A 16,276-nucleotide genomic window follows, 5' to 3' on the forward strand; every position below is an offset into this window, starting at 1 on the left:
TCTCTGATTACTGATGGGCTTCAGACATTTCCCGCTTCACTCAATGACCCAGTGGCTTTGGTATTGAGAAATGTTGCAAAGCTATGCCTGAACCTTTTCTACAAGGCTGTCCCCACAGTCCCATAGGCTCAGGAGGATGATGGATCCAGCCCCTGACTATGTCCACACAGCAGCAGGAGAAGAAGGGGATAAGGAGTCAAAACCAAAGCTGACAAAAGGAATGGGGGCTCTGGAGAAGAAGGCTTCATCAGACAATGGTCAGCAACCTGATACTCCTTGCAGGTTGTATCACCTCCCAAGCTTAACGCTCTCTCCCAACAACAGGTTCCCAAACTCCATTTAGCTCCTAGGACACCCTGGCACCCACCCCAGATTGGCTTTAAAGTTTTTTAAATTTTTAACATTTTTTTACATTTTCCATTTTTACATTCACCCTCTGCCCCAAGTGGGCATTACAGCTTGTGTCTGAGGTGGTTCAGTCCCACCTCTGAGACGTATTGGCTGTTCATGCTTTGGAAGGTCACTTAACTTTCCGTGCTCTAGGCAGCTCTGAGAGTTGAAGTTTCAGAGGAAGGTGCCAGACTGCATAAAGTTTCCTCATCTGCCAAGTTCCCTGTATCAATGGAATCACTGGTCCACCCCCACCCCATAGAAGATAAATATGAGGTAGTTTCAGGGAGGAGACACTAATTATCAGAACATATTGGCTCCATAACAGCCAACTGAGGTGGGAAGGCATAAATTCTTGTCTTAATCCCTCCTACAAGCAGACACAATCAATCCCCCATTCCCTCCACATACTTACTCGGCATAGTACAAGATGGTCTCAAGCTTGATGGCTCCATCCAGATGGACATGAAGCTCTACCTACAAGAGAGAAAGAACCATAAATGGCCATGGTAGTGAGAGGCCTGGAGACCCATGGTGCCAGGAGGCATACTAGGGATGTCAAGAGAGCAAAGCAAAGTGGTAAGGGAGGAAAAAAAAGGTGGCAAGAATCCCTGGTCCCTCTCCTCATCCCCATCAAAAACCAGTATTCTGGATTTGACTCTAGGTCTGAAAAGAGTCTGCCTGCCTGAAAGCTTGGGGAGTGCAGCAGACTCATTCCCCACTGCAGGTCATGTTGGAAGATGAACCTTCCTTCACCTTTGCATCTTTGTAGCTCTGACCAGGGGGAAAAGATCATGGAACTTCTTTTAAGCTGTTTCCTTATCTGGAAAATAGGGTTGATAATGCTAATGTTACCTACCTTACAGAATTTGTTGTGAATAAAATTAGGACAGGCATAGGGGCTGGGAATCTGATTTCACTGATATGGGGAACTCCGGGGTGAGGAAATTCCCTTTACTAATACAGGTTTGCAGGTTCTCTTCAACTTACACAGAGTTAGAGTTGCCAACAATTTGGAGAAATAAAGTGATTTGCCTAGGGTTACACAGCCAGGATGGATCAGAGGAAAATGCTGCATAAATACTATACTTCTATACATGTATGAGTTGTTATGAATAATAACAAGAGATCCCTAACTTCCTTCAAGGCTCAGGTTAAGAATTACTTCCTACAGAGTCCTTACTCTCCACCCCTACTTCCCTCATTACTCTGGATTAACTTCTTTGGGTGGCATAATGGGTAGAGATCTGGCCCTAGAGACAGGAAGACCTGTGTTCCAGTCCAGTCAACAGATACATCCTACTAGCTGTGTTACCCTGGGCAAGTCCCTTAACCTCCTAGTGTTCTGGGCAGAGAATAGAACTTGCTAACTTGCATTGGCAAAGGGAGTTTTTTCGCCCTGATGTTTCTCATTCCAATGAAATCATAGGTCCAGTGTCTATCCTGAAGTATAATATAAATATGAACTATTTTTAGTATTACTTGGGGGCAAAGGAGAGGTCCAGACAAAGTACTCAAAGTACCTGAGGAGAGACAAGACTTCCAGGGGGAGTGGAGTCAGGGAAGGCTTTCCAGAATCAGAATTCAGAACTAGAAAGGACCTTAGAGTTCATTTAATGCAGCAGTTTCTAACCTCTTTTGTGTGTCTTGGATCCCTCTGGTGAAGCCTTCTCAAAATAGTATAGACCTTTCTTAGAGCAATGGTTCATAATGAAGAAAATCTACTCCTAACTTACAGAATTGCATGTCTGTGTTGTTTCACCACAATATAAGCTCCTTGAGGTTAAGGATTATTTCATTTTTATCTGTCTCCCTAGTTCCACAGTGCCTGGAATATAATATGCACTTAATAAACACTGGTTTATTGTGTCGGGAATATAATAGGCACTTAATAAATGCTTGTTTATTATGCCTAGAATATAATATGCATTTAATAAATGTTTATTTTCAGTGGAATATGATATGCATTTAATAAACACTTGTTTATTGTGCCTGGAATATAATATGCATATAATGTTTGTTTATTTTGCCTGGAATATAATATGCACTTAATAAACAACTTGTTGAATGAATGAATGAATGAATGAATGGTTGCAAATGAAGGGGAAAGTGAGGGGGTGAAGGAATCAGCAGTGGAATACCCAAGGAATGAGGAGGACCCTGGAGAGTTCCTTCCAACAGCCTTGACCCATTAATGCTTTAGAACAATGAGTTTACCATATTCACTAAAATGTCACCTGGGAAGACAGGGGACAGTTGAAATAAGCTTATTTTGGTTAAACAGAGTTAAAAGAACCTGTATGTACTTAAAAGAGACCCATAGGACTCCCTAATTATTGCCCACCATGGCTCCATGGGTTCTCTGGGTTCATGAGGTTAGTATTACAAGGTCAATCTCCAGCTGAGTCAGTTATAGTTACCCTATTCCATGGCTATAGACCCTACCTCTCCTTCCCTCAGGCTAAGCCTCACCCTGCCCCCCATCCATCCCTAATGAATCTCTAATTCCATCTAGACACTTCAAAGGTCCAGTAAGAGAGGGCTGGGATGAAAGAGTAGAAATGACCTAGTACAAAACCAGCCTCACTGCCTGGATTAAAGCAGCACCAACCTGGCTGCAGATGTGCAGGTTAGACCTGTTCCATGACACAAGTCATTGTGACTCTTAGGGACAGTTCCTGGCCTCTGGGGACTGGAAAAAGAAGACATAACTCCCTCCTGCCATCTTTTGTCCCCACCCCCCACTCCATGCAACTAGGAGACTGTCTCTCTAGCTATGCAGCCTCACTGGGGGCAGGGAATGTTCAACACCTGCAGGTTGGTTAACAGTACGTAGAACAATTTAGCCAAATAATGCTTCCTGGTCTCTAGCAGCCACCGGGATCCCACAGCAGGGACTGCTCTAAGCAAATACAAAGATCCAATGCACAAGAAGAGTAAGGCAAGGGGGTGCATCAGAATGGTTCCTTTAATACCAAGATCTCTAGTGTGGTGGGAAGAGCTCAGGGTAAGGGGTCAGGAGGCTGGGGTCAAAGTCCTAGCTCTGACACTAATGTTATGTGACCTTGGGCAAGTCATTTCCCTTCCTCTGGGCTCATTTTCTTTCTCTGTCAAAAGAGGAATGTGGAAGAAATGAGCTCTGAGATCTCTTCCAGTTAGATAACTTTATCTAAAACCCCATTTACAAAAATTTTGAGTCATATAAAATGTTTTACGGGTAGAGTTCTAATTAGAATCAGAAGTTATGAGATTTCATCAGAACCTAAAATGGGGGTTAAGATGGAGTGTACTTTTTTTTTTTCTTCTGAAAGGGCCTGAGCAATGGACCAGGATAAGGGGCAGGATACTCATTGACTATAGTTCATTCCCAACCCTCAGGAGGAAATCTTTTATTATCAGTTCAGCCTTCCAGGAACACCCACATGACATCACCCCCAGGGGTAGATGATAACTATTGAGAAAGGAATTTAGGGATCAGGACAAGAGAGTTCACTGCCCTTCATAGAGCAAGGAGCCAGAGACTGACAGGAAACATGATTATAGGGAATCTTGAATACAGAAGCTCCCTCAGTCAAGAGGGCACCCTGCCCACTGGGCACTGTCCCAGGACAGGGAATGTAAAGGAGGAAGGAAGTCTGAGGGCATTAAGAGCCTTGAAGATAAGCAGAGGGAAGCTGGACTCTGGAGAGGATGGGGGAAAGTACTGGCAAGGAGAGCTAGTTAATTGAGTGTATGCCCAGCTATAGCTGGGAATTCCCTTCTCTTTGGCTTCTCAGTCTGGGCACTGTTTAACTAGCTGGTGGCACAGTTGCATCTGGGTTGGCAGGGACTCAGGAGCAGCTGGCCTGGTTCACTTCCAGCCACCACCTGCAGGAAGGTCCTTTGGGTTTGCTCCCTCCCATTAGGGAGGGCACTTGCCCCTCAGAGTTGCAATTCCAAGGGGGGAACAGCAGGGGAGGAGCAAATGGTGCTCCCCTCATGCCTCACCCTCTTCCCTGAAGCCTGGGAACACATGCCCTTTCATTTCAGATTCAGATTTGGCTGGTTGGTCCTCCAACCCGCCATTCTGAAAAACTCTAATTTCCCTGGCAGATCCTAGGCCACCCCCAATTTTACAGATGAGGAAAGAGAACAAAAGTAACCTGACTTAAGACCACATAGGTAGGAAGTGACCAGTCTATGAAAAGAATGAATCATGAGGTCTATGACAAGAATCCAGGTTATTTTGATGCCAAATCCCAGGTTCTTTCCATAATACCATGTTGCATCACAGAGAGCAATTTGACATGTGTCTGAAGGGTAGGGACAGTGAGTGGGCAGCAAATCAGTCATGTGCCAGAAGAATCAGAAGAGCTCTAGGCTCCTAGATACCCTCACCTGTAGTATGATGTCCTAGGGAGGTCTTAAGTGCTTAGGGTGGGATGTAGGGAATCTCTTCCTCCTTCTTCACAGCTCATTCCTTCTTGAGTTTCAATTGCAGATAAAGTTCTCCCTAAACCCTGCAGAGCCCCAGGCAGAGCTGGAAGGATCTTATAGACCATCTAGTTCCATCCCCTTGTTTTCCAAAGAAGGAAACTGAGGTTCAGAAAGAGAAAATGTCTTACCTAAGGGAGTAAGTTTCTGAACTCTGGACTCTTTCCACAAACTACTTACTTACTCATCTCCAATTGTGTGTGTGTGTGTCTGTGTGTGTGTGTGTGTGTGTGTGTGTGTGTGTGTGTCCTTGGCCAGACCACTCAGCCTAAATAACTTCTTCTGAGGATTGATCTGCCACCCTAGGGTTTTCCAGGGAGCTGGAGTTCAATGGCTCATCATAGGAACTCCACCAGCACTGCCAAATAAGACCACAGGAGGTAGTAGTCTGTGGGCAAAAGAGATTTGGAGTCAGGAGACCTGGATTCAAATCCTGACTCTGCCCACTTCCTGCCCATATGGTACTCCCTTTCTCTGGATTTCAGTTTGCTCATGAGGGAGTCGGTCTGTAGGATCCCTTCCAGCTCCAAATCCTAGGACAAGGAGGCTTGCTGGAGACAGTATCCAGTGGCAGTCACAAGGCAGACAAATCCCTGGAGTTGAGCTAAGCCCTGAGGATTCGTAACCTGCCTTTAAGATGACCCCTAAGCCCAGGTCCAGTCTGGAAAGGCCAAGAAGTTGCTCTGCACAAGCCAGATATCTGCTCGTCTTCCTGATCTCATTTTCTGCAAACAATACATTGGTCTAGGGCCAGGCATTGGAAGCAGTTCAGAGCCGGCTGAAGGTCCCTCAGGTGGTCCCTTGTGGGGACAGTAGCTGGGCAGGAGAGGTGTAGACTATTAAGAGGGGAAGAAGAATAGCTGGGGAGGAGTCCACCTTCAGGGCCACCTCCTCAGGGAAGTCTTCCCTAACTGTAGCACACATAACTCTGTTCTAAGAAGACCAATTCAACTCACCAAACATTAAGGCTCTACTGTATGCTTAATGTGCTCAGTGCTGGGGATGCAAAGATGACCGGAGCTTGCTTTCAAGGAACTTAGGATCTAATGGGAGAACACATGTACACCAATGAGGTAGATTGTGATGAAATAATGCGATACTGTGTCTAAAGGCTTTACAAACCTTAAAGAATAACAAATGAAAGGCAGTGTGGCAAAGTGGAGACCTAGGTTCAAATCCTGCCCCTAATATATACTAGCTGTGACCTTGTCCCTAATAGATGCTGGTTGTGTGACCTTAGGTAAGTCATTGATCTGGGTGACTCTCTAAGACCAGGACATACTGGCCTGCTTTGATAGGAGTTTCCTCACCCAGTAGTTTCTTATGTTAATTAACCTGAAGAATTGCATACATAGGAGCAATTCTTAGCATTAAAGATACTAAGAATAAACTAGGTGGTGCGATGCTGGGCCTAGAGTCAGAAAAACCTGAGTTCAAATCCAACCTCGGACACTTATTAGCTGTGTGGCACTGGGCAAATCACTTAATCTTGGTTTGCCTCAGTTTCTTTAAGTGTAAAATGGGAGGGGCAGCTAGGTGGCACAGTGGATAGAGCACCGGCCCTGAAGTCAGGAGGACCTGAGTTCAAATCCGGCCTCAGACCAAACACTTGACACTTACTAGCTGTGTGACCCTGGGCAAGTCACTTAACCCCAATTGCCTAAAAAAGAATAAAATGGGGATAATAATAGCATCTACCTCCCAGGGTTGTTGTTGAGGATCAAATGAGATAATATTTGTAAAGTGCTTAGCACGCTTCCCAGCACACAATAGGATAATAAATGATAATAAATTAATAATAAATGCTTGTTTCTTTTCTTCCTCATTTAAGAGCAAGGAAGAGGTCCACACAAAACAGTCTACGGAAATGTGAGGAAGAGAAATCACTTTTAGGGTGAAGGAGAGTCATAGAAGGCTTCTAGGATCATGGAATTTAGAGCTAGAAGAGATCTTGGAGGCCATCTAGTCCAACCCTCTCATTTCAGATGGGGAAACTGAGGTCCATCGAGATCGAGGGGAAATGACTTGTCCAAGGTAAAATAGCTAAAGTTAGTGGCAGAGCTGACATTCAAAACCAGGCTCCTAGATTCCCAGTACAAGCCTCTTTCCACTAGCCCATGCTGCCCCCCCCCCTTTTTTTAAGGCAATTGGGGTTAAGTGACTTGCCCAGGGTCACTCAGCTAGTAAGTGTTAAGTGTTTTGTCTGAGGTCGGATTTGAACACAGGTCGTCCTGACTTCAGGCCCCCGGTGCTCTATCCACTGTGCCATCTAGCTGCCCCTTTTATAGAGGAGATGTCACCTGAGCTGAGTCTTGGAAGAAGAAAAGAATTTTCAACAGACCACCCCCGTAAGACTCTATTGATAACCAGTGCTTCCAGGTTTGCAGAGCACTTCTTCAATTTAGTCTTATCATTCGGTCACAATATGCCTAGTAACACACTTAATTGTGTGCATCAGTTCTCTATTAGTTCACAGACTCCCTGAAGGTAGGGGCTATTTTTCATCTTTGCATTCTCAGCACCAAGTACATGAAGTGCACTATACCTGGATTCAAGACAAAGAGGATGGTCTCCCAGAAGGGACAGAAGAAAGGGCAGGTTGAGAACAGAGAACAAAGAGAAGTGGAAGGAAATGAGGATTGGCTGATAGGCTAGAGCCAGTTCAAAGAGGGCTCAAATACTGTGCTGAAATGAAGCCATAAGTCACAGGCTACTTTTAACTACTAAGCATTTCATTTATTTATTGTTATTAAGACCTTTCAGTCATGTCTAACTCTTGGTGACCCCATTTGGGGTTTTCTTGGCAAAGATGCTGGAGTGGCTTGCCATTTCCTTCTCTAGCTCATTTTATAGATGAGGAAATTGAGGCAAACAGGATTAAGTGACTTGCTGCCGAGGGTCACACAGCTAGGAAACGTTTGGGGTTAGATTTGAACTCAGGTCATCCTGATTCCAGGCCCAGCATTCTATCTGCTGTACCACTTAGCTGCCTCAGTAGACTTCAGAGCTGGAAAGACTTGGAAGGGAAATGTCAGAGCTGGAAGAGACCATCTACTCCAACCCCCTCATTTTACAATCTCATCCTCGCAACTAGACTTGTTCTGCTTCTCTAGTCCTCCAAAGTGTAGCCAAGCACCAAGGTAGTAGTAATAGCAACAATAACCAACTAAATTAAAAGAGTTTTCCATCCTGATTGTCCAGAATAGCCTTCAGATGCCACCCTCCCCATTCACCCTGAACACACACCCACACACACCCACACACACACCCAGTGACTCAGGACAACTTGGCCAAAGCTTCTACCTTCTTTCTGCAGTCAGGTTTCTCTTTCTGGGCTTTTGTCTCCCATTGCAAGAAGCAGATCACACAGACCAGAGCTGTCTAATAGCCCCAAATGTACTCCATGAATCATTGATGTGGTATCATGAAGACACAGACACACATACGAGTGCACATGCATGTGCATGTTCACACACACACACACACAACATAATTCAGAAATGCAATAGCCTCCAAGCCATTTCTTCCACCTATGCTATCATACCCATAAGCAACCCCAACCTCAGCCTCAGACCCATTGAACCACTGCCAATATGCGTAGATCTTGTCATGTCATTGCTCTACTCAACAGTCATTAGTGGGGGAAGCTAGGTGGTGCAGTGAATAGAGCACTAGAGGACCAGTCCTGGATTCAGGAAGACCTGAGTTCAAATCCAGCCTCAGACATATAACACTCACTAACTGTGTGACCATGGGCAAGTCACTTAACCCCATTGCCTAACCAAAACAACAACAACAAAAAACAATCATCGATGGCTCTCTGTTCCTCATGAGAAAAGTTCAGATTCATCTGTCTGGAGTTCACAATTCAGTGCCAAGCTTCCTTTCCAGTTTTCTCACAGGCCCCTTAATTTGCTCTACATTCCAGTCAAACTGTATATAACTTTCTATTCTTTGCATATATCCTGTGTTCTGTTTTCCCACTTCTACTTCTTTGCCCAAACTGGTCTCTATGCCTAGAAAAGCCTCCTTCTCCATCATTGCCCATTGAAATTCTACCCATCCTTTCTAAACCAGCCCAAATGCCTCCTCTTCCTCCAGGAAACCTACCTTGATCTTCTATAATGACCTCCCCCTAAGACTTCACTTAGTACTTTGCTTGTATTTTTCTAATGCTCTTAGCTATAAACTATTATAAACACTATTATAAAATATCAATGTTTGTCTCTCATCTTTCTACTAGACTGCAAGCATGGAGCTCTACATACAGTAGGCAATTAACAAATGCCCCCTTTTGAAATCCAGAATTCATAAACTGATAAAAAAAAATTCCCCCTCCCAGAGATAATTGCTTTTGAAAATGTTTATTGATATCTTGTTTTTCCATCACCTTCATTGCCCAATAGATAGTTGCATTTTATAGAAGATCTCCCAAAGTCAAAAGGCCTTCAAGAGCTAAAGAAATGAAATTTTAAAAGTGGGATTTGAGGTAAGTAACTGAGGCAGGCAGTAGTGGGTAGGCATATCACATTATGCCCCATAAGCAGCTGTTTATTCTGTCTACTCCCCATCATTACATAAAGGTGAAATCAATGCCAGTGACAGAAAGGTTCAGGTGTCCCCGACTCCCACTCTTCTCCCACTCTTCCCCTGCAGCCCAGGACCTTTCCTAGCCTAACCCTGGGAAGTTGATGAACTAGCCCAGCTCAGTCTCAACTCTAATTCTCCTAAGGGGAGTAAAGATGTCAATCAGGCTCCATCTGGCCGAAATCTGGATCCCCTCCACACTTGGGGCTGAGAATTTCCTGGGCTCAGACTAACTCCACAGCATCTGGTCCATGATATAGAGCATTTCTCCAGATACTAGTATCCCTGGCGAGGCAGGCCACAACCTTTGGCAGAAAATGCTGAACAGTTTGGAAATATAAACTTTTCCTGTTATGGCCAGGGCTTAGGCAATGTACAAGTTCCTCTGGACTGAACCCCCCTTTTCCCCTTCCCTGCCCTGAGCCACTAGGAAGCTCCACCCTCTTGATACCTTCTATTTTCCCCTATTAATGCTGTCGAGCTATTCCAAATCTGCATTTGACTGCTCCAAGTACTTTCACCATCCAGTGTCTACACTATGTGATTTCGATTCTCACAAGATGCAATGGTACTGAGGAAAAATTACATTTGATGAAAGGATCACATTCAATGTCTGACACAATTTGTGTGACCTTGGCCAAATCACCTCCCTGGGCCTCAGTTTCCTCATCTGTAAAATGAAAGGGATTGCACTTAGATGACTTTTATAATCCCTTCCAGCTCTAAAACTATGATCCTTAGGTATCTTGTGCCCATTTTACAAATAAGGAAACTGAAGCCAAGAGATAAGTAATTGAATTACAACAGTTGATATTTCTACAACCCAAAGTGCTCTCCTAGTAACAACCCTGTGAGATGCATAGGGAAGATAAGGATTATCATCTCTGTTTTATCAGTGAAGAACCTGGGGCCCAGAAACTAAGATAATTTGAACAAGTTTATGCAGCTAATCGTTGGCAGAGAGAGGGCTTGAAATGGGGGCTTTGGACTCCTCAATATTATAGCACTTTACATGGAGAGTCATGGAAAATCAGAGATGAAGGGGACCTGCAAGGCCATTCACTCCAACCCCTTCATTTTACAGTTAAGGAAACTGAAGCCCAGAGGGGGAAATATCCCTGCCTAAGGTCACTGTGGAGTTCCTGAAAGAACTGGAATTAAAACTCAGATCTCCTGATTTCACTACAAAGAATGACTCCTGAGAAATGCTAAACATACGGATCTCTGAAATACTCTCTACTCAGTTAGCTATTTTTCACTCCCATTCCAGACTGGGTAGGGAAGGGTATGCACTGTGCTTCCTTATTCTTAAAGGAAAGTGAAGGAAATAAGCTTTATTATTATTATGTCATTTGATCCTCACAACAATCCTGAGAGGTAGGTGATGTTATTAACCTTATTTTACAGTTGAGGCAAGCAGAGGATAAGTAAGTGCCCAGGATCACACAACTAATAAGTGTCTGAGATCAGATTTGAATTCAGGTCTTCCTGACTCCAGGCCCAGCAATCTATCTGCCCCTGAGGGTTTCATCCTATATTTAAAGGGATGGAATTAGCTTTCTGATCTTAGCAGCTGAATTGTCTTTCTCTTCTTCCCTCCTAGTTACTATAGGATATACTGGGAGGGCATGTGGTTAATTAGACAAAGCAAGGGGCTAGCGATCAAGAGATTTAATTTCTTATCTCTAATCCTCTCCAGTGGTGTTAGTCAAATTATTTCTATTCCCTGAACCTCAGTTTCTCCAACTGTAAAATGAGGGGGCTGGATCAGATGATCCTTAGTATCTATTCTGGTTCTAACATTTTAAGCTAAGCTCTAAGGGTTATCCAGCACTAAAATTCTTTATACAGGGCCATAGAACTTAGAGCCGAAAGGGAACCTTGACATGTAATCCATTACCTTTGTTCAACACATTGAACAGATGAGGAAAGGGAGGACCAGCAAAATTGTGGCTTATACAAAACGTATGGGTAGCAGAGGAGAGCTGGGATTCAAACCCAAGTCTTCTGACTCAAAACCCATGTTTGGTCCACCCTATCCTGTGTTCTCCGTTCTAAAGTCCCTCCCAGTCCTACCATGCAATGTTCTTTGTTCTAACATTCTCCTGACAAGGACAGGCTGCTCTAAGATCCCTTCCAGTGCTAACGCTCAAACGTTCTAACATTCTCCTGCTCCGATAGTGTCTGTTCTAAGGTCCCTCCCTCTAAGCTTCTCCCCGCTGTAACAGTCTCTGAGGGTAATAGGTCCAGAGCTAATGTTTATGGCTCTAAATAGTCCCCGCCGGAATGCCTATTTTCCACCCCAGATGTGGGTTCTAACAACAGCTCCATCCCAGCCCTGGATGCAAATGCAGGGGGCCATGGCAAGGGGAAGGGGGCCGTGAAGTTTCCTCCTTAGTCTCTCCCTCAGACGTGGCAGCTAGGGGGCCCTGGGAGTGGGGTCTGCAGGGTTCCAGGGGCCGGCAGCGGGGACCCGGGGATCCGCAGTCCTCAGTTCCTTCCCTCTCCCATTCACCCAGCCACCCCCAGCTCCCGGCTCCCCGCGCTCACTTTAGGCTTGTCAAATACTGGCGCTGGGCTCATGGTGACCGCCTGCACTCGGTGCGTCCGTCAGTTCGTCCAGAACTCTCCAGGGGGTGATCCCCGTCTCGACCTTGTGAGCAGCCACCCCAGTTTTAACCCGGCTCACGAGCTCCGGCCCGCCCCCGGCCCAGCCTGGGCCCCGCCTCCTCCACGCCCCCTACATACCGGCTCCTCGGCTCTCTTTTTTCCCCCCTCGTCCCAGCCCCTTGGTCAGGACGCTCCCTCCCTAGCTGGCTCCGGCAGCCAGCTGTGAGTGGAGCTCCCAGCAGTTCCCACCCCGCATCCTCCTGCTTCTCGCGTCTGGAAGAAGTCACTGACTCTCAGTCTTACTGATACCCCAAGGTTTCCAGGAATTCAACTTCTGATCGGGCTTCCGGGACCAGGGCCAGGGCTAAGGCCACGTGGGTCTACGGGAGAAACTCCTGAAGATGATGTCCCCTATACAGAAACAGTGGCATACCTGCTGAGAGAGTAGAACAGTGTAGCCGAAGGGCCCTGGACTGCAAGCTAGACCAGCGTTGGGCTCCTGGCCCTGCCATTAATGTGCTATCTGTGCTTTGACAATCCCTGAGCCTTCAGTTTCCTCTACTGACAAAGGAGATGGTTGAAGACCATCTCTAAGGGCGCTTCTTAGCTCCAGATCCTATTATTAGAACCACGATTGTCAGACCTTTAAGCAGGATATCCTTTTCCCCCCAAGCCCTCTCATTTTGCGGTTGATGATAGTGGGAACATGGCTTGCCCAAGATGTAGAACTAACAGTCAAATTCGTACCCAGGACTTCTGTCACCAAAACCAATACTCTTTCCTCTATACGTGCCTTTGTTTGTATCCCCAGTGCTTAGCACGGTGACAGCACATAGTAGGTACAAAACATGTTTATGTTTAGTGACTGACTGACTAGACCACACAGCCACAGGTAGCATTAGTAAAAGCCCTACTTCATAGACAAGATTCAGTCAAGTTTGTTTTAGGATCACCAACCTTAAGGATTAATGCTCTTTAGGTCCAGCTAACCTGGCCTGTCTGTTCATGTGCAAAATTTCAAATCCCATCTTCAGAACTTTGCAAAAGCTGTCCTCACTTCCAGAGCTGACATTCCATATTCTATGAAATCTGATTAAAATGCAGAGAATGGTGGTGTGGTGGAAAAAATTTTGAACTTGATTTCTAGACAGTATTAATAATGATTCACATTCCTAGTGGCTTTGACGTTATAAAATCATTGCAAAGCACTTAATGGCTCCAGTTAAAGAACACTGATAAGCTGGAGTTGGGGTGGGGGGAGGAGAGTGGAGTGGGGTGGAGTAGGGATTGGGCTGGGGCCCAAGCAATTAGGATGGAGAGAGAGGGCCTTGGGTCAGGTTGTATAGATTGAAGTTAAAGAATCTGGGGGTATGATGTTTGCCCTTCCTTCTCAAAGTGGACCATGACATCAGAAAGGTGATGTCATGATTTGCAAGTGAATTGGATTTAAGTGAGGGAGGGCTGTACAAAGTCACCAGCCTCACTCTCTCTACTGAAGCCATTTGGGTCCAGTGGCAAGATATAGATCAGAGTGAAGAGAAGGCCCTGCAGAGAAGATTCAAAGGGGACCTGATAGCTGTCTTCAAATATTTGCAGGGCTGGCATGTGAAAGAAGGATTTGAGTTGTTTTATTTGGCCCCAGAGGGCAGAATCAGGAGAAATGAGTGGAAGTACAAAGAGGCAAATTGAGGCTTGAGGTCAGAAAAAAATTCCTAACAGTATTTTTGAAGTAGACTTGTCCTTCATTCAATGAGGAAACTCCCAGTGGGGAGAGTTTCAACCCATGAAGATTAATACCTGCTTGAGGCAAATTAAATCCCTAGAGGTCACTGAGAGGTTAAAGGATTTGCCAGGGGTCACACCACCTCTAAGTGTCCAAGGCAGGACTTGAGCCCTGGTCTTCCTGACTCTATGCAATATGCCAGGCAGCTTCTCTCCCTAACAGTTAGAATTATCCCAAAGTGGAATGGGCTGCCTTGGGACCTGGTGAGTCCTAGCTCAATGGAGGTCTTGAAGCAGGGGCTAAATGACCACTTGTCAGGTGTGCTATAGCGGGATTTCTTTACTGGTATAATTGGATTAGGTGGATGTTGAGGCCTCTTCCCACTCCAAATTCTGTGTAAGTCCTTACTTTAGCTAATCATCTGACCCCATGACCAAGGTAGGACTTTTATTTTCTTCATTTCAGAGATGAGGAAAGTGAGCAAATAAGTATCCCTCTGGGGCTCAGTTTCCTCCTTTGTAAAATGAAGGGGGTTGAACTCAATTTCTAAGGTCCTTTCCAGCTTTCAATCCTATTTGGTGTGCCTTGAATTCACCCAGCTAATAAGTAGGAGCTGGATTAGGACTCAAGACTCCTTGGCCTCAGCATGCTGCACCCTAGCTAACTTCCTCCCTAGACAAAGGATTTCACCAGGGCCCTTCTCATTCTGAATCAAGGTGTAGTGGATTGGTGTAGCTGGAGGGAGGAGAGGGAGATGGGCCCCTGAGGTCCTGGTCGGCTGTCAGCAGAAGAGAGAACCTAAGAAGAGTCAGGGGTACCTTTGTACTCCCTCTCCCCTCTTTCCTCTCGTGTCACTCAAAAAAATCCCCACAGCAACCACCGAGAAACTGAACAAGAATTTCAAGTAGAACTTCCCCAGTTTGTTGGGGTGAGAGGTTCACAAAGGCAGGCCTTGGCTCAGATTAGGAGCCAAGTGCTCAGAGGGGAGGGAGGGCAGAGGAAGCAAGGATTTCCCCCAATTCTTCCTGATATTAACATGAGTGACTACCCACACCCTGTTCTGAGGTGGGTCATTGCTGTTGTCCTGCATCACTGCCTTCCCCAGTCCAGCTGGCCTTGGCAGCTGGTGTTACAGGCTTTGACAATTAAAGAACGAACAGAATTCTTTCTCCTCTCCCATGGCAGCTGAGGGCATTGTATCACCTGTACTAGGGGAAGAAAAAAGATGTAGTAGAAATAGTACTCATTCATTCCACAGTCACTTATTAAGCTTATATTAAGCAGTGTTAAGACTGCTGCACAGGGCATTAGGAGAAATACAAGGTTTACATAAGTTACAGCTTTTGCCCCTCCTGGAGCTCATAGCCTAATAAGTGAGTAAGACAGAAAGCCCATCACTGTAATCCACAACACTACAGTATAAAAGAAAGAAAGGTCTAAAGTCCTGTGAGTTGCAAAGGATCTTAGCTCTAGAGTGGGAGTTGTAAGGACCCTCAGAGGCCATTTGGGCCAACCCCATCACTTTACAGATGGGGAAACTGAGGCCCAAGGAGCTTAGGTGACTTGTCTATTATCACTCAGCTGTGAGTCCACAGAGTGTCCAGAGGTTCCTGCCCCAAAGCCTCCCAGATCTTCCTGCTGAAGGAGGACTGAGTCTGACTGATTGATACCTGAAGGTTTCATCTTGAAACCTTTACCCTTAAAAGTATCAGGGATAGGATATGAGCCCTGGTCCTCTGACTTTGGAGCCAGTGACTCAATGATAATGAAGGGCAAGGTGGAGGCTTTAGCATTTGAGTAGGGATTTCAAGTTAGCCAACCAGCACTTATTAAGCATTTACTACATGCCACCTACTGTGCTAATTGCTGGGAACACAAATACAAGCAGAAAGACAGCTGCCGCCCTCCAGGAGCTTGATGATGAAATGGTTGAATTGTTCAAATTTATACTGCGTGTTTCCATTGGGCTAGAACTACATAATAGCGTAAATCTGAAAATATGCAACTATTTCACAGATTTTTTCAAAACCCAGCAGTAAAAGGAACTTGAAAAAGGGAAGAGGGGAGGAAAAAGGTACTGGACTTAGCTCCAGATATGAAAGAGGAACTCTGGACTTCTGCCTGGAGAGCAATGACACTTGGCTGACCTGGAAACCTTCCTTAAATGGAGGTTCTAAGGGGAGCCATCCAATCAGAGGGAGCTGCCCAAGGGCAGAGATGTCCAGTGTGTGATTTCCAGGGCTATAGTAATGCTTCCAAGGATAGTTAGGAATTCAATAGGAAAAGATGATAATGGGAAATGGGGGGAGGATGGGAAGATGCTGGGATTGAATCCTAACTGTCACTAAGTGTGAGTGCTAGGTTTGAAGTTAGAGGGTCATAGATGGCATCACAGCACCACAAATCCAGAGCTGAAAGGAACCTCAGAGATAATCTGAGCAATGCCCTCAAGTCAACAAGCATGTATTAGTCACCCACTATGGGCCAGGCAAC

The 16,276-nt window shown here is 45.4% G+C and overlaps 1 protein-coding gene and 1 pseudogene across 1 annotated transcript in view; one reads left to right on the forward strand and one right to left on the reverse strand.

The window, feature by feature from the left end:
- ADA (adenosine deaminase) overlaps window positions 1-12,140 on the reverse strand; it is a 28,522-nt gene extending 16,382 nt beyond the window's left edge. The window contains exons 1-2 of the mRNA XM_027851566.1: window positions 12,001-12,140; window positions 806-867 (exon numbers count right to left, since the gene is read on the reverse strand). Coding sequence (XP_027707367.1) covers window positions 806-867; window positions 12,001-12,033 — 95 coding nt within the window. The 5' untranslated portion in view covers window positions 12,034-12,140. The remainder of the gene's footprint in view (window positions 1-805; window positions 868-12,000) is intronic.
- LOC114032985 overlaps window positions 12,032-16,276 on the forward strand; it is a 68,538-nt pseudogene continuing 64,293 nt past the window's right edge.

This window comes from Vombatus ursinus, unplaced genomic scaffold (assembly GCF_900497805.2).
Source record: "Vombatus ursinus unplaced genomic scaffold, bare-nosed wombat genome assembly UNPS02000580.1, whole genome shotgun sequence".
In the NCBI taxonomy this organism is placed as follows: domain Eukaryota; kingdom Metazoa; phylum Chordata; class Mammalia; order Diprotodontia; family Vombatidae; genus Vombatus; species Vombatus ursinus.